The sequence below is a fragment of the Dermacentor albipictus genome, chromosome 8 (genome assembly GCF_038994185.2).
Source record: "Dermacentor albipictus isolate Rhodes 1998 colony chromosome 8, USDA_Dalb.pri_finalv2, whole genome shotgun sequence".
Classification (NCBI taxonomy): Eukaryota; Metazoa; Arthropoda; class Arachnida; order Ixodida; family Ixodidae; genus Dermacentor; species Dermacentor albipictus.
In genome coordinates this window covers 107,489,263-107,514,784 of record NC_091828.1, presented here as the reverse complement: position 1 = coordinate 107,514,784, position 25,522 = coordinate 107,489,263, and the positions used below count along the sequence as shown (strand labels likewise).

Here is a 25,522-nt window from a genome sequence, read left to right as displayed (position 1 = left end):
AATAAAAACTAAAATTACCAACAAGGACATCAGTAAGCAGACAGGACGCTCCTAAGCTCTTCTATTTCGCTGTTGTACCGTGTTGTAGAATAGAAATTATTCTATGAATTTTTGCTTTTCGACGGGCAGCAACAAATACAGGTTTAAACCGCTGCGCCAACAGACATGGGAACTATAAAAGGCAGAAGAAAACTGTAGGTTCACCCATTTTGCTTTATGGTCCGGCTTTTCTGCGAGCTATACAGTCGGACGTTCAGAGCAGTGGAGTGCTCCATGGCGCCGTGTTTACCAGTCTTTTGCATACGTCCTTTGTCCGATGGCAGTTCGTTCTACGTGCGTGCGCATCAACTGGCCACAATTTCGATTTTTCGAACATGGTCAGACACTGTTAGAAGTTTAACACACGGTCTCCCACTTCCATATGGGAGCTTGGACAGGAGTAGCGCTTGGACAGGAGTAACCTATCGCGCAACTATAGCATTCAACTTGGAGAACTGGGGAGGTGGCATGTAGCCGCTCGCGTAATTCCTTTGTGAGCGCAAGGTCTTCTAACCGCACCCTTCCAGTGTTTTCTTTCTTTTTTTCCCCCCGAGGTTATGCGCCCTGAGCGCAGCGTTCAATACAACTCACTTCGCGCGACGTCAAAAGCCGCGCAGGCACTCACGGTCAGTCACGATTGCCCTGCATCCATAAGCAGGATTGCGGTGAAGCCCGCACACAGAGAAAGAACACGACGAGGAAAAAATAACTAAGCAGGCGCATATACTGCGGGTGATGTGAAACAGCTACCGGAAACTGCGTCCGGCCCACCGATCAAGCGAACGCGCAGCAAACGCTGCGGGAACGCCCCGCTTGCAGACGATATAGCAAACAGACAACCAAGCGAGCTAACAAACAAGCAGCCAAGCGAAAAAAAAAGAACAAAAAGCGTGCAGAAGATTGAAGAACGCGGCGCCAAGGAACCACTGTGTGGTCCCGTTAAAGCCTTAGATCGTGGCGGAGGCTTTATAGATCCTGTCAGCCCTGCAAAGGAGCATATACTGATGCACTGTATTTTTCTGTGTGGCAGGCGCACGTAAACAATGTCGTCTGCCCTCTCAAACGGTGAGCAGACGACGATGGTAAACGTGGAAGAGAAGGAAATGGCTTGTCCACCCTCGAAAACAGCAAGCAGAAGGCACCGAGAGGCGCAAGAGAATGAACACATACATTCATGCAAACGCACCTGAAGTGGCTAAAAAAATAAAAAAATAATAAAACTGTTGACCTAGGTTTCGACATCATTCAAGGGAACAGCAGTTCCTCTGTGAAGCACAATAAAAATGCATGTGTGAAGCAAAGATGGTCGCATTAGGCGAACACATAGTCAATGTAAGTGAAAGAAAGGGCCAAACTCTACACAGTAATCAATGGTCTCAGATCCTTCATTCAGGCCGTAAAGTGCACCCTCCCCCCCTCCCCTCCCTTTATAAGACAATCTCAACATGTTGAGCCTTCCGCCTTAAATGTATGCTAAAAGTTTCGACTTCCCAAGCAACTTTCGATGCTCTCTGGCGTCACTGGACGTCTGAGCAGCCGCCGCAGATAACGAGCAAGATATCTTGCACGTTACGCGCACACAGTGGCATGCACAAAAGCTCGGCAAAATTAAGGCGCGTTCAAGGAAAAGAAACAACGACAAAAATAACATAAACAAGAGATGACGAGGGCGAGGTGTTATCGACGAGCGATACATCGACCACACCTGTCGATCACGCGGAGTTTTTAAATGCAATTAACACAGCGGCGGTCAGACGTGACCGTCGCGTATAGGCTTGAACTGCGTTCTCGCGCTGAAATCGGAGCTGCGTTGCCTCTTGCGCCAAACCGATCACGACGATAGCCTACAAAGTGCTCCATATCGCCCCAATCTCGACCGATGTGGTCCCGAAACTTCAAACAACTAACTATTCTCCATACGAAAGGTGCCGCGAGCGAACGCCGGACTACCGACACGCGAGAGATTTTAGAGAGCGATTAATTTGTGCGTCCGATGGGGCCGGGGCGCGATATATCTCGCGAGATGCATTTATAAATTTGCGAACGCGAGATGCGACGCGATAACGCGATCGACCAGCGCTGCATGCAGTATAGCAGCGGACGCGGCTTCGAACTGGGCCGAAAGGCGCCAGTTGCAATCGCACGACCCGTGATGTAATCGGGGCTTGCATTCATCGGCGATCTGAAGACTCGGGTGTTTCGATTGTTGCACACAACTCGCACACAGTTCGAACGGATAAAAAAACCTGTATCGATCGGAAACAATGCGCGCGTATAGACACGTGAGCGTTCGATATCTCGAAAGTTGCGCGTCCACCTCTGAACTACGTTGTAAATTGAAGCTTTTGATGTTGCGTTGGTCTTATACTGCGCAACGCTTCGCATTGTATGCGTCCGCTACGTACCGTATTTCCCGTTATATTGCGGGCCAATGAACCCGTCGCGGTGACTCAGTTATGACGTCAGGTCCTGCCGCAAAGCACGGGACCGCAGGCACCGTTCTCGGAAGCGGCGGCCGCATTTTGATTGGGAGGCGGAAATGTTAAAAAAATTGCTGTGGCTTAGGTAAGGTTAAGCCCAGGATGCGAAGCATACTAGCCTTTATTTTAGTTGTTGAACCACTGTTTAGCCTGGTGAACTGCTGTTGCTTGGCTATATTTGGTTCGGCTAGACGAAGAAACAACTCATGCATTACTGCTTCGCCTTCAAGAGTGGAACGCGACAGCGTTCCCGTCGACCCGCCAAGGGGTGTAAGACAATGGGCTACAGGGCAGCGACTACGCACCCCGCATTGGACGCGGTGAGCGTCGAGCAAAGCAGCGTTCGGCGCGGCAACGAAATGTGCGCCTGAGCAAGAGACGCACGCCTTAGAAACAGCTCGTTTCTAAGGCAACACCGCATTCACTAGAGGCGCTTTTGTACCGCTTTGAAGCATCGTACTCGTGGCTCAGTGGTAGCGTCTCCGTCCCACACTCCGGAGACCCTGGTTCGATTCCCATCCAGCCCGTCTTGCAAGAGTTGAGCCAAAGCCACTTCTCCTCTGTCGTGACGTCACGGTGTCACGTGGTTTCATGGCGACACCGCCGCGCCTGAGGAGCTGGGTTAAGCTCTCGTAATATGCTTCGCATAAAAAAAGTTTTAGATTCGCGCGTGCGTCATAAAGAACCGAAGATGGTGGAAATAAAACCTGCATTCCTTTAATACGGCCTCTTGTCACAACCAACCGCGGCACGACGGTACGGCAAACACCCACATATTGTGCGAGCGAAACAAAACGAAAAAGAAGAGGTACAAACTCGCCTGCCTTCGACAATTAAAAAAAAAAGAATGTTTATCAATCACGCGTACATGTGGACCAATTTCAGTTGCTGTTACGATGACCCTATAAAGCGTTCACGATTTCAATAACAATCCCGTGAAACGGTTTGATGACGGACGGCTATACGTTTCATTGCGACACACAGCGCCAAAATTTATAGGCACGTAGCCTTCAACTACGAAATTCCATGCTCTGTTATACGCCGTATGGTATCCCTCTCGTATACACTGTACATGTTTCACCAGTGATGTGAAATAATAAATGACATTAGTTCTCTTCGTGTTATCTGACAGATGGAATTTGGATAACTTCGATATCTGCTCGCGTATAGAGTTTGCGTATTTTTAAACTTTGTGCATTGGTATTAACTTTTGTAGAGGTCGCCGACACTCGGAAATTCGTTTAGAACGCTGTAGGTTCTAACTCACAATTTTGCTGCTACGGCCAGTAGAATTCAGCTTTCCCTCTCCTACATGCAACAAACCTCATTCAAATCAATAAAACCTGCTTTTAAATTAGAACACACGTAGAAACCAAATAACATTCTGTGGTTTTACATGCCACACCCACGATCATAGATTATGCGGCGTACGCCGCAGCCACTGTAGATGAATTTTGACCAGCTATAGAGTTGGTTAACGTGCACCTAAATGCAAGTGCATACACGGACGCTTTTTTTGCATTTCGCCCCCACAGGAATGCGACCACCGCGGCCGAGATTCAACCCGGGGCCTCGACTCAGCACCGGAACGCCAGAAACATTCAGCTACCGCAGCAGGCAATTTGCATACTGAGTTCAGTAATGTGCAAAAAGTTGGGCTAGTTGGTGATTTATCATCACACCTTGCTGGTGAAACAGCGCGCTGACAGGGACACAATGGAGACAGACAAGAAAAGACGACACTCGCTGCTTCACCGGCAAGGTATGGTGATTGCACACGGAAATCGGTCCAGGCCCCGAGCTAGACGCTCTCCTTTTAAGTGAAGAAAGTGACAGGTACATTCCAAAGAACGAAACTACAAAGATACAAAAGTCATGCGCGAAGCACCTGCTCTCTTGCTTTCTTTCTATTTTTACGTTATCTCGTTATTGATACTATAACGATAGCAGACAGCTTGTGTACCCGCACTATCCGACGTAAAAAAAGAAACGAACAGTCCCGGTCACACAAGCTTTTCGTTGTTACACCCGCCACCTTTCTTCGTTATCGAGTTATGTATCCTGCACACTTAACTATTACGAACACGTTATCTCCGTTTCGTTCGCTGTCACGTCATTCCGACATCCTTGGTGCATCTTTACGCCGGAGAGAAAAAAAGAAAGACAGACAAAGTGTACAGGCGCGAACGCACTCTCGTGTATGGCGGCTTTGTTCCGACCTTCGCGTTACAGCAAATCGCGCTGCAGAGAAAGATAAAGACGTCACGACAGATAGTCACTGACAGCTGCTCTCACCCCTTTCGCTTGCTTTCGCGTTTCGCTATCTCCTTACCGCCGCTATTATAGGCGCGCACGCTGCCTCGTCCGGGCGTAACGTGAAAGAATGCGTATACCACTCTCATATTCTACGCAGGCCAGACATCTTGAATGCGCGTTCACCCGCCGTTCGCTTGCTTTTCACGGTTTCTCGAGCCGTTAACCATTACTGCACAAACAAGTTCACCCGCCCCTGTTCGCCAGCTCCAGGGCCGTGCTACGTCTGCCATTGTTGCTATAACTAGCACATTACTTGGAACAAGCGACTACGATGAAGACAAAAAAGAAGGAACGCTGTTAAAAGGAACGAACAAGCGGCGACGGCGCGCGTAGCGCTACCGAAAGCTCCTTGCGCATGCGCGCCGCAGCTTAGCCCCACCTGGCGGCAGCGGAGCGGGTCGCTGGCCACCGCGCGTGGAAGTCGAGTCCCCCCCCTCCCCCCCCCCCCCTTCACTTGTGGTATGATCCACTTAGAGCAATCTGCCTGCCTACACCACCCCCCCCCCCCCCTCCCCTCCCAAACTCTCCGGCCTCTAATTTGGGGTAGGAGCAAAAACGCGAAGCTCGTCCAAACGCGGCCAAGCGTGCGCTAATCGCTGCCGAAGCCGCCGCTCTCGCGCGAGCGGCTACCGAGGCGAGACTTCGGTTGGAGCCCGAAACGTCGCGTTCCCCTTCCCTCTCGCATGCACCGACGGCTCTGCTGCGCTTCACCCTGTTCTCGGCGCGCGTGCGCGCGCGTTTCTTTTGTGCGTTATCTCTTGTTTCACCTTGTTCGCTCTCCGATGCCGAAACGTCCCTCTGGAGTTCTGCGGAGCGCAGTCTGTTTCTTTTGTGCGTGTATTTGTGTGCGCGTGTGTGTTCCCGCTTTTTTTTTCTTAACTTTCTTACCTCATTTGCTCTCTGGAGCCGAAACGTCTCCCTTGGGTGCCCCCGGCACCTCTCTTCTTTTGCGTGCGTTGCGTGTATGTAAACGTATTTCTTTTCAATCCTTCGTTATCACGCTATCCGAAGCAGTTCGCCCCTCTTCGATGCGCCCAGAATCTTAGCCTTCTGTTCCAGAGATATCGTGAGCAGCGTACGCGCACGTTTATTCACTGACGGATAACCTTTCAAAGCAACGCAAGCCCACCAGTTTATTCTCAGCTGATTTTCTCTCCCATTCCGAAACGTTCCTCGTGAATGCTGCAGGGTGTAGTGTGTTTCTTTCTTGCGTTCCCGTTCCCTTCTTCTTCTTCTTTTCTCTAAATCATTCTCAAATAATTTGCTCTCTGGAGCCGAAACGTCTCCCTTCGACGCACCCGGAACCTATCTTCTTTCTCTGTGAGTGCGTGTATGTATTCGTTTTTATTGCTTCGTATCACGCTATATGGCGTCAGACAATAAAGTATCTCTCTGATGCACTCAGAATCTTGGTCCTCTTTTTTCGGAAATTTCGTGCGCAGTATTTACGAAAGTTCATTGACTGATGAGGTTTCACTTCTCAAAGCAACGCTAGAGCCACGAGAGACGCTCTCACTTCACGTTATTCCCTCCTTATTTGTTCTCCGCTGCCGAAACGTCCCTCTTGGATACGCAGCAGGGTGCAGCTATTGTATATTGTTTTGTGTTTCTCTTTCATTCATTCATTCATTTCTTCTTTTTCTTTTCGCAAAGTTTCCCTCCTAATTTGTTCTCTGCATCCGGAACGTCTCCCTTGGAGACGTCCATGCAGTTTTTTTTTACTTTTCCTTTGTATGTATTTCTTTGTTTGCTTGCTTGTTTATTTGCTTGTTTATTTGCCGTCTTGATTCTTTATTTGCTTGCTGTTTGTTTGTTTGTTTGTTTTAAACTCTAGAGTCTAATTTAACGTACCTACTCCGGTCTGTTCCACAGAACTCGCACCAGGCACTTTCGCAGGCCGATTAATTGATGGTGTTCGACCTCCTAAAGTAAAACGGAGCCAATGGCAAACGCGGCAGCGGAAATACTCTGAATAAACTCAGCTTCGTACATAAGGGTTTTTGCGCATGCTGACTCCGCCTGAATGCGGCCGCCTCGGCCGGGTACCGAACCCAGAACCTAATGCCCACCAGCAGAACGCTGCGACCAACGAACCGATGAAGCGGGTAGAACTGTGTGTGCTTCAGTTTATCGCCTCTAATTTAAAATTTAATTATGGGGCTTTACGTGCCAAAACCACGATCTGATTATGAGGCATGCCGTAGTGGGGGACTCCGGAAATTTGGACCACCAGGGTTTTTTCAACATGCACTTTAAGTACACAAGTGTTTTCGCATTTCGCCCCCATCGAAGTGGGGTCGCCGTGGACGGGATGAGGGCATGAGAATTTCGACAACGAAGTCTTGCAAGACAGGTACTCGGCACTAACACGGGCCATGCCTTGCGAACCCAAAAAGCGGCGAGAAATAACACAAGAAAACTTCTCCACTGGGTCACCAGCGTCTGTGGGCTCTGCGTGGCAAGCCCTGCTTGTAATGATCAGCAGTCATCGAACAAGGATTGAATGTCGCTGGATCCAGCGTCTGGACAAAGGCACTTGGCTTCATCAGGGCAGTGGCTGCGTTCTTACAGCGACCGATAATATACGCGTAGCTCACTCTCCGATGTGGAGGAGAGCACGAGCTTTGAATACGAAAAGTCAAGGTGTTAACCCGATCACGCATTTAGTTCCGCGCGGGGAAAAAAAAACGCGATTGAGCAACTTCCAGACTGTCCTATATGTGTGATGTCCTTGGATTTTTTCTGCACACACACAAAAAACAATGCACGGAAAAAAAGAAAAGAGAGTCACAGATGCATGTCAGCCGTGCAACTCATCTCGCCGGTCCGAAATTACGATGACTCACACATGCAACGCGCGTGCTTATCCCAACAAACACGTCAACTTCAGAGCTAACCCGTGACGTCCGATTCGAACAAAAAAAAAAAGAAATATGCGACAGCGATTGTCCAACGGGATAGAATGAATAAGTGAGGAAGAAAACTAAGCTCACGACATGCACAAAGCAATCAAAGAGGCCACAAGCCACAGAAGAAAAAAACGAAACAATGAAAACGTGAAGGTGAAAACTCACGAACTTCTTCACGGGCATCCGTCATTAACTATCAAAACCGCGTTAAAGTGGGCGGCCATTTATTTCACAGCGCGGCTTGCGGCAGACAATAGAATTGCGCCGTAACCGCGTTAAAGCACGGAGTGCCGCGGTTGGAGGCGCGGAGGGGCTAGAATAAAGCAAAATACTTAGGACGGACGCAAGAGAAACAGACGCGTTTGAAAGTATATAAGCAGACGAAAAAAGGCCTCACGGCGCCGTCTGCGCGATTCTGTGGCGTGCCTTCGAGAGCCTTGCAGCAGAAGTACCAGCTCAAGGACAAAAAAAAAAAAAGCCTCCCTCGGACGTTCGACTGCCGCTGAGAAGCGGTTGCCCTGACCGTTTGTGTTGACAAGGCGCGCAAGGCCACGCATGGTCGGCCACTCTTTGCAGACGCCCACCCGAAGCCACAGGTGCGTAGCAGACGACACAGCCGAGAAAGAAACACAAGTAGCAAAAGCAAAGCGAGGTGAAAGGGAAGGGATCGAAAATTTGGCCTCAAGAGTCAGCGTTCACGCTTTTGACACGCCGTGGACGATGCCTGGAAGCGTACCGAATCATCGACGGAAGAAAAAAGAAAAGAAAAAAAGGAACTCGTGGAAAGCGTGAACATTGTTTAAGATATGCGTGCGCGTGCGATTGTCTGCGGGTATAGGTATAGCGAAAGATGGCCCTGAGCATAAGAAAACTCTTTTTTTTTTTACGACACCGGTAAGAAAGCTGAGAATTCGCGTTCTATCGCGAGAACTTCTCAGTCTTCTAATTCGTCATTTCGTGACACAATCAGCAGATGAGCAGAGAGAAACGGAGTTCGACAGCTATGCGCTTTACCTGACCGCCACTTTGACAGTATACACTATCAGGAATTCATTCTACTTTGCAGACGCGCTGTGTGGAGCTTACGGCAGATGAAACTGAATGAAGTAAACCCTAATAGAGTTGAAAGAGGGAGAAATGGAACTGCAAGCAGACGACAACTTGCTTTGGAAGACCTGGACCTGGTCTTGAAAATACCTTCCCTTACGCATGTACATTACGCAAGAAAACGCCCTGGCCAGTCGTGGAGGCCAAGGAGAGGGTAATAAATGGCCGGTTAATCACAGACAACCGCAACGACGGCAGACCTATTTGAATAAAGCGCCGGCCCTTCAATAAATGTAGCAGACGAAAATGCCAAAAGGGTCGGGGAGCCTACCAAGCAGACGACTACATAACGAGCAGAAGGCAAGCTGAACTGCCATTTATTTTCTCGCGGTGCTGTCAAACAGACGAGGTGTAGCGGCAGACGAAGAGCACAGTTGCGGAACCGAAGTACGACTGAATTAATGCGCGTGGAAAAAGAGCGCTTTGCGTGCTCCGTGTACAAACACCTCGTCGCTGTACACTCGGGACAAGAGAGTTTCGAAGTGGCCGTAGTTTTTCCCAAGAGGACAAAAAAGAAGTACGAAGAAAAGAACACCAGCGAAGTGGGAAGGCCAGACGTCAGCGAAGCGATCATCCCGAACCGCCACCTAGGGTGCTGTCTCCGCGTTAACAACGGGAGAACAGAAGTGTGACGTGCGCAACGTCAACACAAGAACAAATCGCGCTAGCGTCCCGGCCGTGTTTGGAAAAGGTGGCACGCATGCCTGACCGACGTTTCTTTTTGGCTATTCTTATTTTCTTTCTTTCGTTAACTTTTTTTTCCCCCTTTTGTGGATTCTGCCGCAAGGTGCCGCAGTGTGGATAGCGCTTACCTAAATGTGTTTTCACAGTAAGGCGCGTGGAACTTGGTTGGCGTTGTTCATGGACCGTTACGACACCTAAACAAATAGGACGCTAGTTTTCTTTCTTTTCTCTTTCTTTCTTTCTTTCTCTTTATTCACCTCATGCGTTGAACGTAGACTTGCTCTAGGAAGGTGGCCCTTTCGAGCAGGTCGTTGGATTCATTCTTTGGAAGAGGTTCCAGGGCAAGTGTTACACAGTGAGGGTCGGTAAAGCGTACGTCTACCATTTCTGCAATCCCTGTGGATTGCTCTGTTGCCTGCATTTAAGAAAGAAATACCGTTACTAAATACAATTTAGTGCGTACTAACTTTCTTGACGGCCGTGATGAGGCATTATCAAACTTTCTTATGCGGACAAATTGGTGTTTGTCGCTTTATATAGGCTGCATATTTTATTATGAACAGTGTTCAGGATGCATTTCAAATGCCTTTTCTTTTTTCGCTGATGTTTCCGTTGTTTCAAATGACTCACCAGCACAAGAATTTGGCAAGAGAAGCGTTTAGAACTTGAGACTGACTCCAACCAAATAACTGAATTTTATTAGCCCGACGTTTCGGAGCCCATTCGGCTCCTTCTTCAGGGGGTTGTTCTTCGGGGGGTGGCGGTGTGCCTCTTTTAAAGCGTCTTTTTTGAAGAAAGGAGGGGGGGGAACACGGGAGGTGGGGAGACACTCCACAGACGGAAAGGTGGGGGGGAACAAAAGGAAAGGGGGGTTTGTGTTGTTGACCGCTTCCAAGGAGCTGCGATGACCGGTGCTGGGTGGAGTGCTCACGAGGGTGCCCTTGATGGGCCGCGGGGGGGGGGGGGGGGGGTTACAGGGTCGCGCCGACGTTCTGTGTTGGTGAAACGAGCGGGAGTCTATCTGGCTGTGCGTCCTTTTCTTCTTTTCGTCATGTCGCCAAGGCCATGGACATAGACCGAGGGTAGGTTGCCCTTCACACGGTTTATGTTATTCACACAGTAACCAATTTATCATCGAGAAAGCTCACAAGCGAAGAAACTTCAATCCTGGCAAAAGGTCAAAAATTCAATGTTACGACAGATAACCCACCCCTCCCCAAGATGATCGCCGCCCTTGAGAGCGGCATCCAGCAACTAGACCCCAAAGTGCGGGAACAGGTCAGACTGAAAGCAATCGGCATAATAAGGTCCAATAACAACCGCAGAAGAGAACGCAACTTAACTTCCGACGAAATAAAAGCAGTGAGAACGCTGAAAGAAGATACCAACATTGTGATCCTACCGGCGGACAAGGGGAACTCAACCGTTGTTTTGAACATAAAGGACTACGAGGATAAGGCGTCCGCCCTACTTGACAGCCAAGATTACGAGAGACTAAAGAAGGACCCCACTACGAGAACTCAGTCGTTGCTGAACAAGACGCTGATTGAAATATTCCGCAGCCACCCAAATTCTCGAAATCTCTACCTAAAATTAATCTGTAGGAACGGATCCGCTCCAGCTTTCTACGGCTTGCCAAAACTCCATAAACCCGGAATCCCCTTACGACCAATCGTAGACTTTTCGTGTTCCCCACTACGATCACTATCCACTTACTTGCATCAGATCATATCACCACTCACCGGAAGGACAGCATCGCACGTGCGCGACTCCGAGAATTTCATCAAACTCACATCAAAAATCCGTATCGAAGATGATGAATGTCTGGTCTCTTTTGATGTAATCTCTCTGTTCACAAGAGTACCCATTAAGTTGGCTGTTTCCGCAACTAGAGATGCACTGGAACGTGACGATACGCTCAGTGAGAGAACCCCTTTGAGTGTAGACGAGATCTGCCGCCTTCTCGAACTGTGCCTGTCCAATACCTATTTCACCTTCCGAGGCAGCTACTACAAACAGGTCAAAGGAACTCCTATGGGGGCCTCAATTTCCGTTGCCATGGCTAACTTGACTATGGAGAGCATCGAGGAGAGAGCTTTAAATACTTTTTTCCCGAAACCAAAAGTCTTCCTCAGGTACGTGGATGATTGTTTTTGCATCGTGAAGACGAGCCAAGTCGAAAACTTGCAGAAACACTTAAACTCCATAGACCCGGATATACAGTTCACATATGAGCGCGAACAGAACGGATCACTCCCATTCTTAGATGTACAAGTTACACGAAAAGACGGCATTCTAAAATTTTCAGTCTACCGAAAACCAACCCACACAGGCCGCTATCTTCATTTCCAATCCGACCATCCGGCAAACCACAAGGCGTCTGTTGTAAATTCTTTATTCAAACGAGCCGAAACTCATTCCTCATCGGAATCGGATCTAAAGAAAGAAAAGAGAACGGTTCTCAACGAACTTAAGAGGAATGGCTACACAGATGACTTCATTCGAAAGACAACCAGACAACAAAAAAGAAGAAACAAAATGCGGGACCTTCAGCCGTTTACTTCTCCCCAACCCCAGAAGCGAGTGTCCATCCCGTACATCAGAGGTACCAGCGAAGCGCTCAGCCGAATATTAAAAAAAGAAGGCCTCAAAGTGGCGCACAAACCAATAAACACTTTCAATATCCTCCTCCCTAAACCAAAAGATCGTCCACCAAAAGAAAAAGCTCAAGGCGTCGTCTACAAAATCAGTTGTGCTGACTGTCCGGCGTCGTACATCGGGGAAACCAAAAATCTAAAAGAAAGGATCAGACAACACGAGAACGACGTCAGGACATTCAACCGTATTCGCAGCGCCGTCGCGGAACACTCTGAAGTCGCCGACCACAAAATTGCTTTCAAGGAAACTGAAATCCTTCAAACAGAAACGAACTGGCGAAAGAGACTACTACTGGAGTCATGGCACATTCAGAATACGGAGAATAACATAAACCGTGTGAAGGGCAACCTACCCTCGGTCTATGTCCATGGCCTTGGCGACATGACGAAAAGAAGAAAAGGACGCACAGCCAGATAGACTCCCGCTCGTTTCACCAACACAGAACGTCGGCGCGACCCTGTAACCTCCCCCCCCCCCCCGCGGCCCATCAAGGGCACCCTCGTGAGCACTCCACCCAGCACCGGTCATCGCAGCTCCTTGGAAGCGGTCAACAACACAAACCCCCCTTTCCTTTTGTCCCCCCCCACCTTTCCGTCTGTGGAGTGTCTCCCCACCTCCCGTGTTCCCCCCCCTCCTTTCTTCAAAAAAGACGCTTTAAAAGAGGCACACCGCCACCCCCCGAAGAACAACCCCCTGAAGAAGGAGCCGAATGGGCTCCGAAACGTCGGGCTAATAAAATTCAGTTATTTGGTTGGAGTCAGTCTCAAGTTCTAATCAATTTCCCAACCAGACAGGCAATTCTGTCGAAATGTTTAGCTTCAAGAGAAGCGTTTACTGTGCTTTCGCTAATTTCGGCGAAGTACACGTATTGCCCTGTTAGATGTCCCGGCTGTGGTTTTTGTTCCACTTACTTCTGCAACTTGTCCTTTTTTCTCTTATTTCTCTTCGGAAAATTTCGCTACTATAAGAAAATTTACGCATACATCTCGACGTCTACTATTACAGACTTGTACAAGTCAACACTCAAGGAAGCGTTGTTGACGCATTAGCCGAGTCATATCAATATAGTTCGTCCAGCAGCCCCACTTGGCTAGTTCTTCATCCAATACCAACAAAACTACCACATATTCTTATTTCTCATATTTGGCCTATCAGCTGCAGCCTCGAATCACTACGTTTGGTATACAATAGCAAAGGCACGTTGCGCTTCGTTGCCGCTGCTCCTATCATGTTCGTGCCGCGACTGTTTTCAAAGCACGTGATCGTACATTCGGTACCGGTAGCCCCCTGGCGTTTAGCCATACCGTATTTTCGTGTTTAGGACGCTTGTTAGTGTGTGTCTGTAGCGCTTTCCTGGCTCTCAACTTTCGTCTTATTTACTTTTATGCATTTTCGTGTAGCAGGCTTTGTCAGCAGTGAGGCTGGGACAGTATTTGATACCACTCCGCTTTTTCCGCCCTTCTCGCTCTGTTTAATGAATAATACAAAAAAACTCGCTCTTTGGTCTTCAACGATACTGCGGATGACCAGCTGTACAGATTATTATTGTTAAGAGAGATCTCTTTTTTAGCGAACTCCGTTGCGACAGTAAAATGCCATGGAGAGGTCATGACTCCGAAAGTTAAATACATATGGTGTTAAATACAAGAAGCGGTGGAGTTCAGGCGAGTCGTTTAAAGGGACACTAAAGGGAAACAATAAATCAGTTTAGACTAATGGAGTATTGTTTGAGAACCCTGCAGGCAGTCAATTCAAAATAGTAGTTTGATTATTAGATGAGGAAATGGAGGTCGAAGTATCAGTATTTGAATTTCGCGCCGAAATCTCAACGCCGCAACGTCAGCGTGACGTCAGGGATTCCAAAGTATGTTTTCGCATTTGGGCCGCGTTGGCTGAATAAAGGTTCCCGAAACTTGCCATGTTTAATATTTCATTCCTTTAGAACACAATGTAGTCAACCTGCACCGCTATATATAGTTAGTAGGCCCTAGAAGATGCCATCAAAATCCATGACGTCACAGCCCCCAGGTGCGGGAACTCAAGTAGGCGTCGCCACCCGTATTTCGTTCTTGCGCTATTTCTGGCTTACCAAACGTCTTATCGTTGTAAGAGGGGTGTTTTTGGTGTTGTAGAACGGTAATTTACTGATGCAGAAGAAATCGTTTTTCACTTTAGTGTCCCTTTAACGAAAGTTCTCGGTGGGAGGGGGGGGGGTGCCTCCTGTCTTTACGCAATGGCGGTATATGCATCATTATAAACTCGTAGGCGAGGATGCAACGAACGCCGTCTCTAACAAAAAGCGTCTCTTGAAACTTATAAATCCTCAATAAAAAGTACATAACGTTATCGACGAAGGTTGCTGTTGGACTACCCGCTGAAGCTTGGCCCTGTTGTGCTACCCAGCATTTTTTCGCCTAACTCGTACCACTTGCAGCGAAGATAATGCGCGTAATGTTGATTATGGTTCGCCGATGCTCTTTAAAGATATTCGCTCAGATAGCAGGCGACGTCGTAAGCTATAATAATTGATTACGGTTCACCGAAGAATTTTAAAGATACTCGTCAGGATGGCACGTTACATCTCACTATAAACAAGGGACAGCGCCCCCTGCATTACACGCCATAAATGGAGGACCACCTCGCAAGGCTAGCTAATCATTGTTCATCGTTCTTCCGTGTTCTACAAGCTCCTGATAACAAAAATGAGACGCACGAAAAGAAAGGAGATAAAACTACGCGTAATTGGAGAACAAGGAAGACGGTCCATCAGAGATTACATTGCGACACAGGCGTCATTATCAAGGTCGCGTATAATAACGCAATAAAAAGCGAAGGGCGACAGGGACAGCTTCGGAAATGCGACGAACAAAGTAGAGATGGAAAGGGAAAACAGCCACAACGCCGATAGGCCGACAACAAGAGCTACATCAATAACAACAAAAACAACAAGCTGTATATATGGAGAACCAGCTCTCGACAGATGGCGCTCCAAAAATAACGGGATAGCGCCGTCTGTAGTGACGGAAATGCATTTTTCAGTAACACACACTGTGCGAGCAATGCTGTCATATCCGCTGCCCGCCGCGGCGACGTGAGTGTTGTGGGCCTCACCGCGAGCACGTTTTTGACGCTTGTTTCTGTTGTTGTGTCGTGGTGCGTTCCAACATTTTCACAGGTTTCAAAAACTGCGACGCCACCTCCGCGGCTGCAGCATGGCACCCGTAGTGCTGCGCTACGGTTTTAGGAAAGTGGCCGGGATCGACGAATATTTCCGTGCCAGTGCGCTTGAGAAGGGCCGAAAGTTGTGCGCTGCGAAGTACGCTTACGACGTCGAGGAGACCCTGGAACGCTTTGATGGCGATTCACAAGTGGTGGCGAAATGCCACTCGCAAGTGCGTCAAGCTACGTACGACGTCAACATTCAGGTAAGCGCGCATATTCGTTAAGCTTTTTCTTATTTCACCATGACCGCGAAGATTGGTGTCTTGCGTAGTTTGACCAGCGTTTACGGACTTCATATGCTTATTAATTTTAAGTTTTACGCGGCGTAGCGAAGCCTCACAAACTAAACAATTTCGAGCGCTGCTTATCTCGTGTATGCCTAACGCAAATTTCGCTACGTCCGTGCGCGGTAAGAATCACGTTTTCAGTTGTTTGACTAAATATATTTTTGCGTTGGCAGCTGTCATCGCAGCGGCGAATACTGGGTGCGCAGTGCACGTGCAAGGCCGGCCTTGGTGGCGGTTGCAAACATGTAGCTGCCGTCGTCCTGTTCGTCAACGAGGCCGACGCGCCGTCTTCGACTGATCGCCCTCAAGGGTGGGGTCGGCCGTCCTCTAAGCCGGACACTTCTCGAAGGGAGTCCATCGAAGAGCTTTTTGGAGGTACACTGTACATTTTGTCTTGCAAAAATGTGGCGTGGAGAACTACTGGTTCTCGGTACAGCGGAAATCGAAAGCCTTTTCGAAACACGATTTCATTTTCTTATTTACATGCCTGTTTGACAAGTCGACATTAACGTGGTCAAAGTGGTGTCTAGCTGGTTTTGGGCATGCTGATGTTAAGCATATGTGGAAGGAAGCTATGTGCATGTGGAAGCTTGTGTATGTGTGTGGGTATGCAGGAAGGGGGGGGGGTCAGCAGCACTAAGCTGCTGGTCCTGTCGCTTGCGTAGGGACGCCACTGCATTGACAATGCAACAGTGCCATATCTAATTAGCCTGCATTTTCTGAGCATGGAGTCGGTATGTGTGTATGCCTAGCACAAGTTTGGCTATGTCTGTACTCAATCACAATCATGTTTTATATTGTTGCACTAAATACTGATCATACTTTTGCATCTGCAGCTGTCGCCACTGCAATTTCTGTGCTTTTAGTTTATTAAACATGTAGTTCACAGCTGTTATCTCTTGCAGAGTACAAGCCCCTGTATGTTGGTGGCAAGTGCCCAAAAGAAGAACCGCCATCCTATGTTCTGCACCATTTCCCCGACATAAACTGTGTAATGAATTCAGCTTTGATAAGTGAGGAGCAAGGGCGAGTTGAACGAGACGTGCAAGACGTCCTAGAAGACCTTATTTCAAAGGCAGCACTCCATGCTGACGTATTATCTGTAGAAGAGGTGTTGATCTGGGACTGTAGTCTACCTCACTATACAGCAGGACAGTGTGCCTCACTCACTGCAATTGAGCAGCAATTTATTGCCACAAAAGTGGCATGTACAGGCTCCCAGGCAACCGTGACAGCTGCTGAAACTATAATGCAGGGAAAATGCCCCCGGTTTGTAACAAAGCACTGCACAATTCTGAAATTTCGCATGTTTTCGTTTTCTTACCTTTTCTGCTGCATGAGAACATGTAGTGCACTATACTCTTTCTTGGTGCATGCATGGATGCATGCTTTCAGAATGTGCTCTACGTTTTATTACTGGCCATGAAATTTAACTGATCCTTTTTGTGTTGCAGTTGGCACAAAGAAAGGTCGGTGAGGATATCAAGCTCCATCGCACACCGCATCCTGACTAGGCAAAAGGCCTTCGAGTCCCTGGCCGAGCAGCTGCAGAACTCCAAAACACCACTTGTTCCGGCGCTGATGTATGGTAGGCACCCAATTTTTTTTTATAAATGACTTGATGGACTTGACATGTAATAGAAATTAATAAATTTTGGTTTAAAGCAGCAGCCCTGAGCCAGTGATGGCACTAAGCACTGTAATCCACTGTAATATACCGCTTTACATCACTTAGGAACACCTCAATCATGCAACTGAACAAATGTTTACATATGCACTACTAAAGATTGGTCTTTGCTTGAATACTACTGCAGCGTGGATCAGGTTATCAGTGAAAGTAAAATTTGTAGCTCTGTATTCCGTTAAGTGCATGAGTGAGGAACAGTTCCTCTAGAAATGCACATTTTAACAAGGGAACATACAGCAAGGATTATGACAGCCGTAGATTCTTGTGCAGGCATTTGAACTTGAATGCCATGTGCCTATACATACACCCTGTGAGCCTGTAAGCATCTAGGCAACCAACATATTGGTGTCTGTTGTATTCACACAGGGAGACGTAGGCTTCAAGAAATTGTTTTATTTTTCGTGGTGCATACTGGCAGCATGAAAGCAACAATTGATGATAGTGCAGTACACAAACAACAATATATATACACCAAGATACAGTCATACATAGAACATCATGGTGACATTCATTAGCCAGGTCATTGTCCTGAATACCAGCTAAGGAGGCATGCAATGTCACATTTCTCTGCTGGTGGGGCCGATTTGCCAGTGCACCACAAGGCATGTGGCTGCTGTAGTGAATTAAAAGAAATGTTCATTACTCGGTGTGCTAAGGAAAAGAAGCAACTAGAGGTTGAAGTGGCAGCAATGCTTGGGTTGGGGCTTGGATGTCCGTGTTAGCATGGCATCGTTTCACTGACAGAAAAATAAAGTCTTGAGAAGCAGATATGGCCCTTGGGCATGCGCAATACACAGTTTTTGCTAATTATTTTTCTTGTATATCTGACGCTGGCTTTGCATGTAATGTTTGATTACCATGTTCGCAAGAGTGATTATGGCTGGCCTTGTGCGTGCACTGTACTCCACTGGGTTTTCATCAAATGTTGAGTTGTAAGCCAATGCTTGTGTATCATGTAGTATTCCTTCAGTCCTGTCTGTATAATTGTATTTCACCTGGAATGAAAAGTAGCTGTGGTGTACTGGTAGGGCACTTGTTTCAGAGTTTTGCTAGTGTGTAGATGTGCTCAGTAGACGACAAAAGAAAGAATGAGATGCGCACAGCTGGCATGTTACCCGTGTCTCGTCATCTCTTCTGTAATGTCTGGTAAGCACATGAACATGCACGATTGCAATTCTCAACTCGCCCAACTAGCTGTGTTGACCTGCTTGGCAGTCATGAGGTTCTTTGTTCGAGGCAACGAAAATTCATGAACCTTTTCTTCCTTTTCACTTCTGACACTTCCAAGTTTGATGTTACCAGGGGCCATGATTTAAAAGGGATACACTCATAACTGCTTAGCACACTAAAAATGTTCAACACTGCTACTGACAAGTGATTTATGGAAGGATTTCAGAGCAAAATCCATGATATCATTAATGAGCATGAGGCTCTCTAAGTATTGCTACATTGAACTCGTGCACATAGCATCTGCATTTTTTTTCTACTTTTTTGAAGGTACTGCTATGGAACCAACAGCAAGGGCAACATTCGAGAAAAAAATTGGTGCCAAAGTAACCCAGGTTTGTAACTACGTTCATCATCATCATCAGCCTACTTTATGTCCACAGCAGGCCGAAAGCCTCTCCCTGCGATCTCCAATTACCTCTGTCCTGCGCCAACAGATTCCAACTAGCACCCGCAAATTTCCAAATTTCGTCGCACCACCTAGTCTTCTGCCGTCCTCTACTGCGCTTCCCTTCTCTTGGGACCTATTCTGTCACCCTAATGGTCCAACGGTTATCTAATCTGCGCATTACATGACCTGCGCAGCGCCATTTTTTTCTCTTAATGTCTATTAGAATATTGTCTATACCTATTTCCTCTCTGATCTAAACCAATCTCTTTCTGTCTCTTAAAGTTATGCCTAGCATTCTTCATTGCATCGCTCTTTGCGCGGTGCTTAACTTGTTCTCAAGCTTCTTTGTCAGTCTCCATGTCTCTGCCCCATATGTCAGCACCGGTAAAATGTGCTGATTGTATACTTTTCTTTTCAGTGATAACAGTAAGCTCCCAGTCAGGAGCTCATGATGTCTGCTGTATGTGATCCAACCCATTTTTATTCTGTGTATTTCCTTCTCATGGTTAGGGTTCCCTGTCAGGAGCTCATGATGTCTGCTGTATGCGATCCAACCCATTTTTATTTTGTGTATTTCCTTCTCATGGTTAGGGTTCCCTGTGATTAGTTGACCTAGGTAAACGTACTCCTTCACAGACTGTAGAGGCTGACTGGCGAACCTGAACTCTTGTTCCCTTGCTCGGCTGCGTATCTACAATTGCTCGTAGGTATAGCGGGGCGTGGCACTTGCGCAGATGACGGATGTTTGCGCGCATGTGCGAGTAAGAGCAGTTGCAAGAGAGGAAATGTGAGGACTTTTGCTCCTTGAAAATGCGACTCTGCCTAGGCACTGCGGGGGAGTTTCTTAGCGCGTGTTCTATGTTTGTCCCTAGGCATGCCGGCAGAAGCTGCGGGGTGTGGTAGTGCTGAACTTAGTGTCGCAAATTGGTGGCTGGATGTAATTATTTATTCAATCGTCTTTTGTACTAATTGAAACAACGTGCCATTATTTCGCATTATTGGCTGCACCTCCAGGACACCAAAGCGGCAACGAGGACATCAAAGCTGGAACCCAGACTGGTCTGTGGGTTGGGGCTCGCCGAGTTATCCATGGGCCACCCTGCTTCCAGCTTTGATCCCCCCGCTACCCCTTGGGTGCCCTGGAGACCTGCGCCTCCTGCTTTATTGTAACCTCAGGTGCTCTCCTGAGGCCTCCGTTTGCCAGTTACATGTGCCCTCCTGGAGCAGTGCTTGTAAAAAAATGCAATCTATCGTCCCGACGAAAAAACACCATGACTTATACAACACCAGTCAGAACCTTTCCCCTTCAGACACAGCGATCACCAAATGGGGCGTCCGTGTTCACTGCCTCACCGTGCCAGCAGCCAGCAGCGGAGCGTAAACAAACTGGACCGCACTTCTTAATGCCGGCATGCCTACGGGACAAACGCATACAACACACGCTAAGAAACCTCCTCCGTAGTGCCTAGGCAGACTCACATATTCAAGAAGCAAAGGCCCCCAGATTTTCTCTCGCACCTGCTCATACTCGCGCCTGCGCAGAAACGTCCAGCACCACTGCAACCACTAGCAATTCTAATAACGCTGTCCAGCTATTCATCATTATCGTTGTCTTCTACGTATTAACGTTAAACCCCACTCTTACACTCTCTTTTACGGTCCTTCCAGTTTTCTGGGCCCCTTGCAGTCGATAGACACTTCATATTGAGAGCCGCCATTTTTCCAAGCATTATGTCTCCTCCATCTTTGATTAAATAGACTGTTATTTCATCTCCTGCCACTTTTCCCCATTTCATGTCTTGCAAGGCCCTTCTGACCTCATCTCTAGATATAGGAGGAGTTTCTGTATACTGTTCAGTATTGTTTCGAATAGAGTACTCCCGAGGCTTTTGGGTACTGTACAGGTCAGTACAGAATTCATACGCTGCTATTATTATACCTTCAAGATTGCTGATGTTACCCTGCTTATTTTTCAGTGCATACATCTTGGTCTGTGCTATGCCAAGTTTCTTCGTCACTGATTTCAGGCTGCGTCCATTTTTTACGGCTTCTTCACTCTTTCTCAAGTAATAATTTCAAATATCACTTATTTTCGTTGTGTTGATCAGTTTTGACAGTTCCCCGAATTCTATCTGATCTTTTGAGTTGGACACTTTCATTCTTTGTCGTTTCTTTATTCGGTCCTTTGTTACTTGGGAGAACTTGCCTATTGGTTACCTTGGTGCCTTGCCTCCCACTACAATTCCTGCCTCTGACGCCAGCTTCGTTACGGTTTCATTCATTGCCTCTATGTCATCATCATCATCTCTGTTCTAAGGCAGCATATTTGTTTGCAAGTACCAGCCTAAATTTGTCTGCTTTTACCCTTCCTGCCTCTAAGTTGACCTGTTTTTTTTTCTTGAGCGATTGTACTCTTTTTCTGTTCAAACTGAGGTGAATCCTAGCCCTCACTAACCTATGATTATTGCACTTTACCCTACCTATCACATCTACAATCTGCAGTATGCTGGGATCGGCAGAAAGTATGAAATCAATTTCATTTCTTGTTTCACCATTAGGGCTTTTCCAGGTCCACTTTATGTTGCTACGTTTCCTGAAAAAGGTGTTCATTATTCTCAGCTTATTGCTTTCGGCGAAGTCTACCAGCATCTCTCCTCTAGCATTTCTAGAATCGACGCCGTAGTCGCCAATTGCCTGCTCACCTGCCTGCTTTCCCCCCAGTTTTGCATTGAAGTCACCCATTACTACTGTATACCGAATCTGCACTTTTCTCATCGCTAATTCAACATCTTCATAAAACTGATCTACTTCCTCATCGTCGTCGCTGGATGCTGGAGTGTAGGCTTGTGCTGCCTTTAATCTATACCTCTACTGCTACGACTACTGCTACCCTCTTCATTAAAACTTCTTTCTGGATGAGTTGGTGCATACTTGACGTAAAAATTGACCCGCCGTGGTTGCTCAGTGGCTATGGTGTTGGGCTGCTGAGCACGAGGTCGCGGTATCGAATCCCGGCCACGGCGGCCGCATTTCGATGGGGGCGAAATGCGAAAACACCCGTGTGCTTAGATTTAGGTGCACGTTAAAGAACCCCAGGTGGTCAAAATTTCCGGAGTCCTCCACTACGGCGTGCCTCATAATCAGAAAGTGGTTTTGGCACGTAAAACCCCAAATATTATTATTATTATTGACGTAAAAATTGTAACAGCGCCAATGCATGCATCCACTAAGTAACAAGCGCTTGTGTCTCGTCCATTGTGGATGCATGTGTTGGCACTGTTACAATTTTTATGTCAAGTGTGCTACCCTCTCGTTAATGCTGTAGAATTCGTCAGTGTTGCCCGCTATGTCCTTGTGGATTAGGAATCCTACCCCGTATTGCTTCTTATCAGGGAGACCTTTATAGCAGAGGACATGGCCGGTATTTAGCAATGTATAAGCCTCAACAGTTCTTGTAATTTTGCTAAGGCCAATAATATCCCAAATAACGTCTGATAGTACCTCAAAGAGTTTTGCTAAGCTAGCCTCACTCGACAGAGTTCGGCTGTTAAAGGTTGACAGGGTCAGTTTCCATTGGCGGCCTGTTCGGACCCAGAGATTCTTAGCACCCTCTGCTGCAATACAGGTCTGACCGCCTCCTTGGTCAGTAGCTCCGCAGCTGTTGGGGACTGAGGTCTATCAATTGTAGATATCATCAGGGAGGTTGTGGCCGAATACTGCACCAGGGAGGCAAATTGCTGTTCTGGTGGTAACTACGTTGTCACATAATGCATTTTAATATTGTACAACTAACTAATCTATCAGTTTACTAATACAGACATCAAGTTGTTTTTTGTAGTGCTTTTATAGGAACTGCTAAGCGACTTCATAATGGATAAGGGCAAGTTTGAATTTCATCCACAAGTGCACGTTACTCAGCACAGCTGAAAGAATATACACTGCAAGAGTGGGTAATTAGTAGAGCTTGGCAGTGTTGCCCTTGTCTCTCTATCCCCCTCTCCACTATGCATTACTGGAATAAAAGTAAAACCGATCATTTTTCCCCTTAGCACATTTATAGATCAGCGTAATGCATTTTCATCGAAGTGCTTGTACACTGAGGCTGGCTCACACATACTGAAACTGTCACAGCCACTGCTGCACACACGGTGGTTGCTAATGATATTTGAAAGCATGACTGTTGCACAAAACATATTGAATATGGTGTTCGTGCATGTTGTACATATTATTTGCTAACTTTACAAAATATGCTTTGCAGGTTGGCGTTGTGATTCACCCCTGTCAGCCATGGCTTTGTGCAAGTCCCGATGGCCTTTTCCAAACAACCAGCGGTGTTGTTTTGCTTGAAATCAAGTGCCCCTACAGTCGTAAAGATGACATAATCATAGATCATGCTCTGTGCGAAAGCTACGTTAGCTATGTGACATATCATGATGGAATGCTTCAGTTGCCTCGCAGCCACCCATATTATTCACAGGTTCAGGTTGCCATGTATGTCACTAACACTACAGAATGTTTCTTTTTTGTTTATACAAGCAAGCAAGATATTACTATAGTTGTTGACAGAGATGAAGACTTCCTTGCTCGAAACATTCCTCGGTTGGAGGCGTTTTATTATTCATACTACATTAAGCAGCTCCTGCGTTAGACCAGATTCCTGCTTGCAGAAAGTAAGTTTGCTCTTAAAGGTACATACAGCTGCTCAGCACATGAAATCAGATAACCCTGCTTATGGAATGATTCCCTATCATAGTGGCTTAAACAAGCCATGTTTCTCTCATTAAATTTGGAAATTTACTTTTTTAACCTATCACTAAAAGTCGCGAAAAATGACCTTTCGCGCACCACATGGCACACACATGAAGCTGCATAAGAGCTCTGCCACGTGACCTTCTACTAGTGTACGCGGTTACTGGTCTTTTTATTAGTACTGAAATGCAGTATACTTCCTATTACGTGTTTTTCCTGACTTACAGTGTGCAGATTTACTGATTACAGTGTGCAGAGTTGGCCCACTTGTGGCATAGTTGATGTCATATTGTATCTCATAGGGGGGACCACAGAACTTGGGTTACTTGCATGCAAATTCGCGTGTGTACAAAAGCATCTATGTGTACCATTATGCATGCCTTTTTTACCTTGTAATACTCACAGATTAAAGTGCCTGTGGTTTTCAGGCAGGTAAAGCACAAATAAAAAACAGACAGCGGAAAGAATGACAATACATTGTGATTGCCATACATGCCTTACCAAAACGTGTTACTGTCTCGACCTTCCACTGTGCCAGCTAGCTTGGATACAGACCCTAGGTCTGTGTAATATAAAGGCTGATGTGTAAATTATGCTGCACTTATTAACAGCTCAATTACCTACAGTGTGTTAGTATCAAGGTTTCACCTCCAGTGAGTGACAAAGTGTTTTTCGATTTCTGTGCCAATTTAAAATTATAATAGCTACTTAAAACATGTACAGCATCCTTGTTTCTATCAATATAAATCATCGTCTTTTCCTTTGCACCATTTCATGACACATTTTTTGCACTTGTTGGCCCTTTAAGGAAGTTGCTAGTGTTAAACACTGTTGAGCTACCTGATGGCAAAAGCTGGTTTTAGTCTGAAATCTTCCTCTGAAATTGCCTGGCTTTCAGGAACTTGCAAGTGAACAGCAATGCTTTATTACCACCAATTTCTTTGCTTATTGTCGCTTTATAACTGCAACATGAAAGACTGCATCAAAAAGATCCCGAACGTCTGCCATGGCTTTTACATGTCCATTCTGTCACTGAAGGAGTTGCAGTGATTCTTTCAGTTGTATCTGTAAGCTTGCACTGTATTTCCTTATTGAGAGCCTCTGCTGTTGCACAGTTGAGGCTAGTTCACAGTTGCAGTGTTTAAGCCATTTTTGATGCCTGTAGTGAATGTAGCCTTGAGGCACTGTCGACCTGATCACGTCTCCTTTAGTTTTAATTGATGTCTCCCATGTTTTTGTGTGTGTTTGTATGGTGGTTGAGAGCCACACCATAGCTTCTTAGATATGTTTGCAAATTTGTTCAGCCTAGTGCTGTCCCCTTGCTTTACAATTTCTCATCCAAGTTTATAATTTCAGAGTCGCAGATAAAGCTGCTAGCTTTCCTGGTGACCTGGGCACTACTATGTTAGCTGGCTAAAATATCACTGCTATGAGCAGTTTCTTCAGTGTCATACTGCACTTAATGTTCTAAAAATAAAGCATAGTAATTTATTTCTGTATGGTGCTTGCCTGCAAAACAGCCGTATTGTGTTTGCAAGCTAGGCACATAAGTCTACACATGTTTACACGAATGGATTGGTCCGCTTTTTATTATTGCCAAAAATGATTAAAAACATACATGACCGGAATATTTTTCAAAATCTCTGTGGGGAAGTTGGCCTTTAAATATTACAATTTTGTAAAAGGTGGTAGCAGTGCTTATGCCAAAAATATGTTTGATACTCTGTGCTTGTGTATCACAGTGAAAATAAAGCACCTTACTTTGT

General features: G+C 46.6%; 2 protein-coding genes across 6 annotated transcripts in view; one reads left to right on the top strand and one right to left on the bottom strand.

Moving 5' to 3' along the window:
- Positions 1-25,522, bottom strand: part of mwh (multiple wing hairs) — a 349,065-nt gene that overhangs the window by 146,965 nt on the left and 176,578 nt on the right. The window lies entirely within an intron of this gene.
- Positions 15,224-25,522, top strand: LOC139046643 (uncharacterized). Of its 2 annotated transcripts, XM_070523971.1 has the most exons (5): positions 15,224-15,618; positions 15,876-16,077; positions 17,157-17,290; positions 18,887-18,951; positions 23,266-25,522. In XM_070523971.1, exons 1-3 carry the CDS (start codon positions 15,406-15,408, stop codon positions 17,177-17,179), a joined length of 438 nt encoding a protein of 145 aa, XP_070380072.1. In that variant the 5' UTR covers positions 15,224-15,405; the 3' UTR covers positions 17,180-17,290; positions 18,887-18,951; positions 23,266-25,522. The 2 variants fall into 2 exon arrangements, with proteins under 2 accessions (XP_070380072.1, XP_070380073.1); XM_070523972.1 differs by lacking the exon at positions 18,887-18,951.

Coding starts and splice junctions, on each gene's coding strand:
- LOC139046643 (XM_070523972.1), top strand. CDS start 15,406: ATGGCACCCGTAGTGCTGCGCTACGGTTTTAGGAAAGTGGCCGGGATC. Junction 15,619..15,875: donor CGTACGACGTCAACATTCAG/GTAAGCGCGCAT, acceptor TTGCGTTGGCAG/CTGTCATCGCAGCGGCGAAT. Junction 16,078..17,156: donor CATCGAAGAGCTTTTTGGAG/GTACACTGTACA, acceptor TTTGTGTTGCAG/TTGGCACAAAGAAAGGTCGG.